Genomic DNA, 12,090 nt, shown 5'->3' on the forward strand with positions numbered 1-12,090 from the left:
GAATATTCAGTGCCTCATTAGCATAATGGCATCCAGTTGTGCTTCAAAAGTGCTACTTTTGAAAAGCAAACTGGCTGTGTAGTCACGGATGCGTCGAAATAAACCCCCGACTTTGAAATTCCTTTATTCCCAAAACAAATTGGGAGTAAGGGAGTTTCGAAGTCTAGGGTTTATTTTGATGCGCCTGTGTCAACACGGCCAATTTGCATTTCAAAAGCAGCACTTTCAAAGTGCAACTGGCTGCCATTATGCTAATGAAGTGCTGAACATTCATATCAACGCCTCGTTAAACAGTTTCGATCCCTGTCATTTACATGCCCCTTCCGAAAGGGAGCGGGAGTGTAGCCCACAGCCACTGGGCCTACTTTGAAATAGAGCCATTGGACACATTATAGCTTATTTTGAAATAAGCACCATTCCCTTTCTGAACAGCCCCTATTTCGAAATAGGTGCTATTCCTCATGACGTGAGGTTTACCAATTTTGAACTAAGATGGCCGCTATTTCAAAATTATTTTGAACTAGTGGCTGCATCATGCTATTATCTAGTTATTATGCTGTTATTTCCAAACATCTTTGCTGTGTAGACCTACGCTGGGGAGCTGGCTGTGATTGGCAAAAAGAAACTTTCACATGATGAATGTTGTGACATGGGAATCAAGCCCTAAACCTCCTGAGCCCCAGTCCAGTGGCTCAGCCACAAGGCCCCTCTCCTCACTCCAGTGACCCTTCATGCTGAGCTGGAGGACCCACCCCAGGGAAGCAAAAGACTAGTTTGAATGCCACACTGAGCGGAGTCTCAAAGGAGCTAGTCATGGTGATTTTGTGGTATGAAGCAAAGAAACCAGAGCTTCTGTCAGGCAAGGATCCCCCCCTCCACGCACTGTTGTGTTTTGATGCATTGTCCCACTTTCCCATCCTTCTCCCATTGCTCAGCCCCACAGAGAGCCCCTGCAGCATCCAGGATATACAAGTGCGCAAGGCGTGACAGGCTGGGATCAATTCCAGGGCAGATGTCACCCACCAGCCGCAGGTGAGACCTATTTAAAGCTGGGGTCGTCCTAAATTTCAAACAAACTTTTGCGATGTGCAGACTCTCTTAAGGGATGCTGCCAGGAGCAATGATCTGCAGGGGCACTTCTAACAGGGAGTTGGAGATGACGGCCTGGAACCCCTGGGAAGGAAGAGGCTTCATCCTGACCTCAGGCAGATCCTCCAGGATATGAGCATCTGGCTGGTAACTCCCTGGCTTTTCCCGTGTAAAGGATGGGGACCACATTAGACAGAAAAAACTCCTAGGAGACTTCACCAGGAGAACCACACATGTGGCTCTCCACACAGAGGGATGGTTGCTAGAAACAGAACTGGGGTTACAATCCTTTCTGTCACCACAGTGACTTCACTCACAACACAGCTGGCCCCTAGAGGTAAAGGGCTTGCTATTCCATTATGTGCACCCTTATTCATTCAATTCCCTCTGGTAACAGGGTTGCTGGGACTCCCTCTCTCCCTGGCCTCTGTAAGGCCCTAGGAGCATGTCTGATTTTCTGAAATCACAAGCACTCTCCAGTCTAACTCAGAAATAATTTCTGCGATCCTTTAGCAAACTCTGCCAGGCTATTTCGGAGCAGCACCCAACAAACTCATGGCATTCTGCCCCACAGTTAAAACTCTGTGCCCAGGAGGAATGTGGTATTAAAGGTAAAATGACATCTCCAGCTGCCTCTCCTGTTGTTCTGAGGGATATTGAGCATGGTGTTCTGAAAAGATTGATGAGTTTCTTTTAAGCGAACTTTTAATTTCCCAGCATTCATGATGAATGGTGGGATTTGGCTTCAGTTTCATTGCACATCCTGGGATCTATGCTGGGTGACACTGACCTCTCTAATGCAGGTCGGTGATCAAAATCTGTCCTAGCACATGTATTTCATTTGGTACTTTTCCAGGGTCTGGCTCACTGAGCTGCATCAGCTCAATCAGCAGAGGTGGATGGGAAGGGAAAGGATCCATCTGATTAGCAAAATGGGCAATTTGAGGCTCGGTGGAGCCATAATGTGTACTTCCAGGACTGGAAAATACAAATGGAAAGAGACGATATAGAATGATCCAGAGCAAAGTGGAATCACCAGGAAATTCCATTAATGCCATAGAATCATAGAAGAGTAGGAATGGAAGAGACCTCAGGAGACCATCTAGTCCAGCTCCCTGCCCAAAGCAGGACAAGCCCCCACTAAATACTCCAGGGCACCATAACTATGTGATGCCATACACCACATTGCCACTGAGTTGACTTGTTTCCTGAGTGCTCAGAAAGGGCTGGAGCCCAAGCCTGGCTTTTTATCTCATCAAATAATTTCTCTCCCTAGTAGTGTTCCTTGTAAGATGAGCACCTGGGTCGCCTTCAAAAGAAATTTTGGTGCTGGCCAGCTGATTAGCAGAGCACCCATGACCAACCAAAGTGGGCAGCATGTGTTTAGACTGGTGGCACACATCCGCACATGCCTGGGTGCACATAACAAAATTGGATAAAATTGAGGGAACGTTGCTCCCTAGTCTAATTGCTTAGAAAGTATGTCTGTGCTTGAACAAGGTGAAAGAAAAGGGCAACTCGGAACTCAGACTCAGCCAACGAACATCTGTGTTCAAACCATGAGCCAGACTGTTCCTGGGACTGTTGCTTCTCGCAAGAAACTCTTCCCTCTAGTATTATTGGGTTCAAAGGACTGTTTGTATCCCATTAAGTTCAAGGCACCTGCCACCCTAACTAACGTCAACCCCGGCTTCTAAACTCCTACCTCATCTGCACGAAGTCATAGGAAGCCAATGGAATGCTGCTCCTCCAAAGCATAGGACTGAGAGTCAGAAGGTTCTGTTCTGGGACCTGCCACAGAGATCTGGTGTTGTCTAGTCTTGAAATTTTATCATGACCCTTGCAATATTTGTTGTTTCTCCTCCTCTGTGTCTACACTAGAGGGTTTAACAAAACCTGGGGAGCATCTGGATTCCCAAGGCATTCTGTCGACGGTAAATCAATAGAACGCAGCACTTTTGTTGACAGTCTTATCCCACTCTCCACAAGGTGTAAGGCCTCTGTCGACAGAGATCTGTTGACAGAAGGGCAGTCTGGACATTCAAGGGGGCCCTCTTTCGACTGGGCAGCCCTGACTGCTGTGCTTCTGATTGGCCGTTTTGAGGATAGAGCAACTGGGCAGTCCAGCTGCTCTCTGTTGACAGAGATCCACTTGGCAGTTTGCGATACGCTTGGCAGTTTGTTCACTATCTGTCAACAGAAGTTTTGTTGGAAGATATCTTCTGACAAAAACCTCTGTCGACAAATCACTGGAATGAAGGCATAGCCATATTGCCCCAGCTCCTGGAGTTAAATAATTATATGAGGGATTTATTTAATTGAAAGCTAAATTTCTAATTGTTAAGATTGTGGAGAAGATCCTGAAAATATGACCCAAGTGGACTCTTGAGACAACTTCATAATTTTTTTGAGTCTTGGCTTACAGCTTTGTGAATGCTGGGGGAATACAGTACTGACCTTGGGCAAGTCACTGAGTGTCTGTTTTCCTCACATGGGATATACTTGCCTGCCTCGCAGGACAGTTGTGAAAAATAACCCATTCGTTGAGATGTCTGAGATCCTGAGGTAGGAAGCACTGCAGAAGGACAAAATATTTTATTATTTAGATTCACCACTTTTGCAACTATACTTTAAAAACACTGGATATCTTTACTGCTTATTATCCCTTCCTATTGCTGCTTGTGAGCTTACTAGCAATGAAAACCAATTCCAAAGGAAGCTGGCACCATTAGAGAACACCAGACATGGACTCTGACCTGTTTGAATCATTAGTTTCTGCAAGCTGTATCTTTATCTAAGATGCAGCACCCTAGAGAGAAACAGCAGAGGCTGCTTTGTAGAACTGACCCGTTTGATTTAGTCACAGGGCTAACCTATGGGCTTCCTGACGTCATTAAAAATCTGAAAGCGATGCTAAGAATGGACTCAGGTGAAATACAAAGAACAGTGCTACAGCTAAAATATTCAGAGCTCTGTGTAACAAAGAGGTAGACTTACAGCTTAATAATACCCATAGTGAATTTAACATCATGTCAGTGTGCGGCAGCAGTCAAAAAAGAGAATAGAAATGTTAAGAACCATCAGAAAGGGAACAGATAATAAGACAGCAAATGTCATCATAATGCCATTGTCTAAATCTATGGTATGCCCATATCTTGGTAACCCAACATGAAAAAGTTTTATTAGAACCGGAATTGGAAAAAAGTATAGAGAAGGGAAACCAAAAAAATGTAGGAGCATGAAAGAGCTTCTGTATAAAACATATTACAAAGACTGGGAGTGGTCAGCTTTGAAAAGGCACAGTTAAGAGGGGATATGAGAGGGGTCTATAAAGACGTGAAGGGTATAAAAAACTGATTAAGAAAGTATTTTTCACTTCACATAATTCATGAACCAGAGGTCACCTGATGAAATCAATAAGCAGCACGTTTAAAACGAACTAAAGGAAATATTTTTTGCCACAATGCAGTCAGCCTGATAACTTGTCAGGGTGTGTTGTGAGGGCCAGAAGTATAGCTGGGTTCTAAAAGGAATTAGAAAATTTTGGGGAGGATAGGTGTATCATTGGCCATTAGCCAAAGATGGACAGGAATGAAACCCCATGTTTTGAGTGTCCCTAATGCTTGGATGAGCAGAAGCTGGGATTGGATGACAGGAGATGGATCACTTGATAATTGCCCTGTTCTGTTCATTCTCTCTGGAGCATCTGTCAGTGGCGACCATCACAAGACTGAATGCTGGACTGGATCAACCATTGGTTTGACCCAGTGTGGCCATTCTGATGTTCCAGTGGAGCACTGTCTGACTCAAGGTGTCTCCTGACAGCAGAATAATACAGATGTTCTCTTTGCTGTCCCCAGCAAATCCTGTCATCTCACTGCAGCCCAGAGTATCTTCCCCATTTTTAATTCCACCAGAATTCTTTCTGTTGTTCCCACCATTCCTGTAATAGAGCTACTTACGTACCACCCCTCTAGAGTCCAACGTCTCCTCAATCATCCAACAGAGCTTCCAACGCCTAGTCTCCAGTTAAAAAAATAGCATCAATTTAAATTGATTTTAAAGTAATGTAAATCCTTAATGTAAATGCAATTAAACTGGCTCAATGCTTGCTTTGTTAGTTTGCTTTGCACTGATAAATTAACAAATTATGTTAACATTATTTAAATGTGTCTGCATTATTAAGGGTGTGCACCTGCTGAATTAGATTGGTTTAACACTGAAGTTAACCTGTGGCAGGCTTGGCAGTGATGCAGTCCATCCACCTTTCCATCCCCAAAACAGAAGATAGGGAATCAGGATGGCTGGATTGTATTTCTGGCTCTCACTGCCCTTTAGCTTGCCACTTGGGGGTGGTCTACTCTGCAAAGTTAGCTTGGCTTAACAACATCACTCAAATGTCACGCCTTGTGTAGTGTGATTCCAAGTACTTAAACACCAGTGTAGACCCCCACTAGAGACCTGAAAGAATTCTTCCATTAATCTAGCTGCTGTCTTTTAGGGGTGTGGGTTGCCTATGGTGCCACGAGACCCCCCTCCTGTTGACTTAGGTAGTGTCTACACCAAAGTGCTTTAGCAATGCACCTGCAGCAGTGCCACTAATGGGTAATTGTAAATAAACCCTCAGATCAACTGCAGGGATGGAACAACTTTTTTCTGTTGTCAACACTACAGCGGCACCACAGCTGTGATGCTAAAGGGTTTCTAGTGTAGCCATATCCTAAATCTCGGTCAGTGTTGGGTTTCCCTATCTGTAATGTGGGGTAAACTCCTACTTTGGGATTAGTAAAGTGTCTGAGACACTGCAATGGGATACATCAGTTTTTGTTTTTGTCAGTGGAGGGAATTACTAGGGCTTGTCCCTTATGCTAGGAGAAGTGCAATGTCTTTCATTCATTTTTTCTGGAGTGATTTGTTCTGACTCAGCCTTTTCACCAGCTGCATTTGTGTTCAGCTTCACAGATGTTGATATTCACTGCTTACTTTGCCGTCGTGGTTGCACTTTACCTCATTCCCCTCACTGTCTCTTCCCCTTGTATAATGGAGAAGAAGGATCTGGGACCAAAGCCTGCCATCGTTGGCCATCGCGGTGCACCAATGGTAAGTAGTTTCACATTGTAATTAGTTGGCTGTCTCTCTCCTCTTGGGTAAATGTGGTGCAGGGGATGAGTATCCTGGAAAGTAAAATCTACTTTCCGTGCAACATGTGCAGCATGACTTGGTGTGATCTTGGGCCCGTCAATTAACCTTGCTCTCTCTCAAGCTTATTCATTTGCCTACCTATTTCATGGGAAGCTTGGTAAATTACTAAGTGCTAAAGGCTGCTCTTATAAAAGGCATTTGCCTGAAACTTCCAAAGTCCTCCTGATTTTAGTGACTCACTCTTGCTCCCCATGGAGACAGGTGAAGAGAGTTCAGAGCCCTTCAAAGTTTCTCTGAGAACCCCACCAAACTTTTCTGTAACCCACATTACTCTAGCTAGCATGTATCTTTCTCCTTCTGTGTGGCTAGATCATACAAAAATGTTCCTGCCTGTGGCTTAATGGACTTGGTCTTTTATTACAGTAGTTCTCGACCAGGGATACATGTACCCCTGTAGGTATGCAGAAGTGTTCCAGGGAGTACCTCAACTCATCCAAATATTTGCCTGGTTTTGTGACAGGCTATATAAAAAGTACTAGCAAAGATAATACAAACTAAAATTTCATACACCTTGTTTATATTGTTCTTTATACTATCCACTGAAACGTAAGTACCATATTTATATTTCAGTTAATTTATTTAATAATTATAGGATAAAAATGACAAAATGGGGAAATAGTGTAGCTCTGATGCTTTTGTATTTTTTGTAAGAAAGTAGTTTTTAAAGGAGGTGAAACTTGGGGCATTCAAGACAAATCTGTCCATTGAAATGGATACAGTAGTCTGCAAAGGTTGAGAGCTGCTGTTTTAACTCAAGCTTCTCTCCATCTACATTTTGTACATTTCTGGCTGAGTCTGGAAGTTTCAAAAGAGCCTGATTATATTCTGGTCTCTGATTATTTCCTGCCTAGTAGGAAGTCATGAAAATTTATCTGGAGACTCTTTTTCTATTAGATTTCCTGACTTGGAGATTCAAGGTGTTTGGATAAATTTCTGTACATCTACCTGGATCAAGCCTCAAAACATATAGAATTCATGCTTCACATTACGTTAGTTACACTTCTGTGGGGTATTCGTATATTTTTATTATGTGATAAAAAGGCTATTGCTGAAGACCAGCTGTCTCCTTTCCCATAACCTAGTAGATAAAGCCAATCACTAAAGAGTGTCTATTATAAAGGCAGGTGGTTTATTTTAATGCTTCACAGAAGATAAGATCAAAGCCAAAGTGTAACTCTTCTGAGCTGTGAAATTAGTAGGTTGGGAAACTGACAACTACATTAAAAAGAAAACTAAGAATGAAAGAGAGAAGTATCTGAAGTATCTGGTACTGCCTGCCTCTTCCTAGAACTATCGTAAGTGTCACCTTGAGACTTACGGTATACCGTAGCCCCTTGAATTTCGGGTAAGTTGGGAGGCTTGGGCAGTGGGTTGGGGCCAAGGGGTTGAGCCTGGAAAGGGTTAGGGCTTCGGGGGTGGGCAGGAGTGTGGAGTTGAGCTGGGGCATGCGGAGGTTGGAGCTGGGTCTGTGGAGATTGGAGCAGGGTCCACGGGGGTGGTGGGCAGGGATTGAAGTCCGAGTTCTGTGTGCTGTGCTGGGGGCTGGAGCCTGAGCCTGGTGCAAGTCTTCAGTGCACCAGGGGTTGGGAGCCCCATGTGTAGGTTGGGGCTCAGAGCCTTGTGTGCTGCTTGGGGCTGAGCTGGGGCTGTGGTGGGGGGTAGCTAATTGGAGGGGCAAAGAGGTTTTTTTCAGCCCCCCTAGCTGTCTGCAGCAGTGGGCAGCTAGGAGAGCTAAAACTCTTCCCCCTACCTTCCCAGAGTGGTGCTGCTGTCATCTTGACAGCAGCACCACTCTGGGAAGTGGGTTTTAGCCTGCTTGGAAGCTAGGCGAGCCAAAAGCCTTCCCCCTACCTTCCCAGAGTGGTTCCTAGCACTGCTCTGGGAAGGAAGGGGAAGGGGCACTTAGCCTGCTTAGCTGCCTGCAGCTGCGGGAAACTAGGCAGGCTGAGAGCCACGCATCTTCAAGTTGTGTGAAACTTGCGTTAAAGTGAGTTCCGCACAACCTGAAGACGCATAAAGCGAGGGATTTACTGTATTTCAGGTGTCTCTTCTAAGCTCTCCTAGTTTGGATTATTCTCTCTTAAGTGCTGATGCCACACCAGACCCATTGGGAATACCAAGTGCCTTTACTTCCCAGTCTAATTATTTCAAACCTTTGCCAGAAGGCACACCACTAATGGCAGCTAATTTTCACAAGAATACATGAATTCACTGCAGTAACTCTTTCATATCCAACATCCCTGCGACTGTGAGGTTGCCAGATATTCAAATATTCTGGATATTAGAGAGGTGTACCTAGCAATGCATGACACCAAAGAAAAACAGGATTAGATATTAAGAAACAAACAAAAATGTATGCAGAGTACTTTATTTACCAACAGCAGTAGTACTGTATGCTGTAAACTTAAACTGTATTTGCTGTATTTATTTGTATTTACTTTCACTATACTGCACTTAAGGAAAACATAACTAAAATGCCAGTTATCTGAGAGTGTCAGATGATAAAATGCTGGATACATAAGCGTTTGCTGTGCTTTGGAGGAAATCTTACAACATTTGCAACAAGGGAAATAAAAAGTAAATGATGCAGCGAATGATATATAGAGAGAAAAACACAGTTCTCCTTTAAGGTAGAGATCAAAGCTCTCATAGCTAGAGAGCTGTAACCTGAGGCAATAGGAGATCTGACAGATAAGAGCTGATAATACTTTAGTATTACATAACCATGTGAACATCATCTCCAGAAAGAAGCAAATGTGATTTGTGCTCAAGAATCAATATTTAATAGAGCCTGATAATTTATGCATAGCCTGAGGAGAAGGCACCTAGAATATGGACACGTTACTATCTTAAAGATGTAAGTCAACGTGGAGGATTTCAGCAGAAAGCCACTGAAATGATGAAGAGGCTGGAAGGACTGTTTCCCAAAGAGAGGTGTAGTGTACAAGAATGATGATGACGTAAGGGGTAGTGGACAGGGGACTGATTAGAGTGGTCTAAGGAGTGAAAATAAGGAATAAGTTAAAGGAAGATTTAGGCTGAGTACTTTGGAGCAGCTCTTTATGGTGATTGGATTGGATCATATCTACATGTGCCACAGTCTCCTGTGGAAAGTGGCCAACAGGAACTGAGAACAATCAGCACCTCGCACTATACCACAGCACAAAGGGTGCATTGAAGTACTGCAAGTGCTTTAGACCATGCACCCTTCATCTTGGCTTTCTACAGGGCTGTTTTAAAATGGAGGTGTGATGTTGTTGGGTTGGAAGTGTCAGGCTTAGAGCTGAGGTCCTGTCTGGTGGAAGAGAAATTTCAGAAGCTCTTGGAAAGGGAGAGCAAGAACTTGCTACAGAAGACGAACGATGGGGATTCCTCCTATAAGTGCACAGTGGGAGAGGGTAGGATGGTTTCCTAGGTTGCGTCTCCACTAGCAAGGTCTTTCAGAAAATCCTTCCCTTTACAAAAGAACATGTGGAGCATCTACACACAAAATGCGCTTTTTCGACCTGAAATCAAAAGAACACCAGCTCTTCTTCTGGAAGCCCTCTTCTGCTCCTGGAGCAGGAAGAGCACCTCCTTTGGAAGAAAAGTGTTTGTAGACTCTCCGTGGGCCCTTTTTCCAAAAGAGCAGTCCTCATGACACTGGATTTTTCGATCCCTGGGCCATTCTTTTGAAAGAGCGGGGGTTGTGTGGATGCTCTCTATCGCAAGAGCAGATTGATCTTTCAGTTTACTCTTTTGTGTGTGGATGCAATCTTTTGAAAGAAGCTTTTTCAGAAGAGATCTTCCAGAAGAACTTCTTTTGAAATGTCTCTGTAGTATAGATGTAACACAAGTGTTTTATCCAGAGTTATGTGTGTCAAAACAAAAAAGCAGTCAAGTAACACTTTAAAGACTAACGAAACAATTTACTAGGTGAGCTTTCATGTGAAGAAGTGGGTCTGTCCCACGAAAGCTCATCTAATAAATTATTTTGTTAGTCTTTAAAGTGCTACTTGACTGCTTTTTTGTTTTGATAGTATATAGACTAGCATGGCTTTCTCTCTGTTACTATTCAGTTATGTGTGTGTTTAACTCCCCCAAGTCTGTTCCACAGTCTATTAGATCTCACTGCCAGCAAACATTTCGTGCTACTCATTGTCAATTTTCCTTTGCTTAAGCTTCATCCATTTAGTCCCACTTTTCACTGCGCTAAATATTTCCTCTACATTGTTGCTGTTAACTGTAAAACACTTTTCAGCATCTCTCTTGCCTGCTACCTTACCTCATTGAGCCACATTCAATTCTTAACGTTTTCTTCCAAGTGAATCATCCAGCATCCCGAATAATTTCTCCTCCAAAAACTCCTCTGATATCTCAATATCTTTTTGGAAGAGTATAGCTTGGAACTGTTGCACTGCTGTGCCACCTTAACTCCACATGTAGAAGTCCTGTGGCACCGTTTTTTGACTAACGGCTTGGGCCACGAAAGCTTATACTCCAAAATATCTCTTAGTCTATAAAGTGCCACAGGACTTCTTGTTGTTTTTGAAGATACAGACTAACACGGCTCCCCCTCTGATACTTGTCTGCATGTAGAGAATCACACCCCATTAAATTGCATGAATGTTGTCTAAGCCCATCACAAATTATACAGAGACAGTCATGACTCCACTGCCCCACCATGCACTTGGGAGAAATTCTGTCTTATACTGCTCAAGGCTCCCTTGGACAGCACAATATTCGTCTGCTCTGACAAAGGCTAGTGGATGTGCAACAGCCATTGTTCACCCAAACTTTGATTCCCCAGGAGCTTCAGACCCAAACAGGCTGTTCTCGATAAAATCTCCAAGAGATGCATCAGCCTCAGAAAGATTTGAAATGATTGTGAGCAATGAGAGTGCTCAAAGCCGGTGCAATAAGAAATGAAAACCAGTTCTCTGTCTAAATTCTACAGCCTAAGCAAGATTGTGGAGAGGCAGTTTCTCACACTAATAGTAACAGAGAGAAAGCCGTGCTCGTCTATATACTATCAAAGCAAAAAAGCAGTCCAGTAGCACTTTAAAGACTAACAAAATAATTTCTTAGGTGATGAGCTTTCGTGGGACAGACCCACTTCTTCAGATCACAGCCAGACCGGAACAGACTCAATATTTAAGGCACAGAGAACGAAAAATAGTAATCAAGGTTCACAAATCACAAAAAAAAAAAAGATCAAGGTGAGCAAATCAGAGAGTGGGGTGGGGGGTGGAATCAAGAATTAGATTAAGCCAAATATGCCAAAGAGCCCCTATAATGTCCCAGAAAATTCCCATCCCAGTTCAAACCACATGTTAATGTGTCGAATTTGAATATAAAAGAGAGTTCAGCAGCCTCTCTTTCCAAAGTAGTGTGAAAATTGCTCTTCAGTAAGACACAAACTCTTAAGTCATTAACGGAATGGTAGGCTGACTGGTTTGTGGATCAGGAGTGTTTTTATGTATTTTTTGTGCCCATTAACTCTTTGTCTAAGAGAGTTTGAAGTCTGTCCAATATACAAAGCATCTGGGCATTGTTGGCACATGATGGCATATATGATGTTGGTTGAGGAACATGAGAATGTGCCCGTGATTCTGTGAATATCCTGGTTAGGTCCAGTGATGGTATCTCCAGAATAGATATGTGGACAAAGCTGGCAGCAGGCTTCGTTGCAAGGAAAAGTCCCAGGACTGCTGTTCCTGTGGTACAGACTGTGGCTGTGGGTGAGAATCCTCATAAGGTTGAGAGGTTGTCTGTAGGAGAGAACAGGCCTGTCACCTAGGGCCTTCTGGAGTGTGTCAT

General features: G+C 43.6%; 1 protein-coding gene across 3 annotated transcripts in view; it reads left to right on the forward strand.

Annotated features, from left to right (window-relative positions):
* GDPD5 (glycerophosphodiester phosphodiesterase domain containing 5) overlaps positions 1–12,090 on the forward strand; it is a 368,574-nt gene that overhangs the window by 301,812 nt on the left and 54,672 nt on the right. For all 3 annotated transcript variants that reach the window (XM_074980897.1, XM_074981070.1, XM_074980992.1), the window contains exon 9: positions 6,044–6,189. In XM_074980897.1, the coding sequence (XP_074836998.1) occupies positions 6,044–6,189 (146 nt within the window). The remainder of the gene's footprint in view (positions 1–6,043; positions 6,190–12,090) is intronic.

The sequence above is a fragment of the Carettochelys insculpta genome, chromosome 1 (genome assembly GCF_033958435.1).
Source record: "Carettochelys insculpta isolate YL-2023 chromosome 1, ASM3395843v1, whole genome shotgun sequence".
Taxonomy (NCBI): Eukaryota; Metazoa; Chordata; order Testudines; family Carettochelyidae; genus Carettochelys; species Carettochelys insculpta.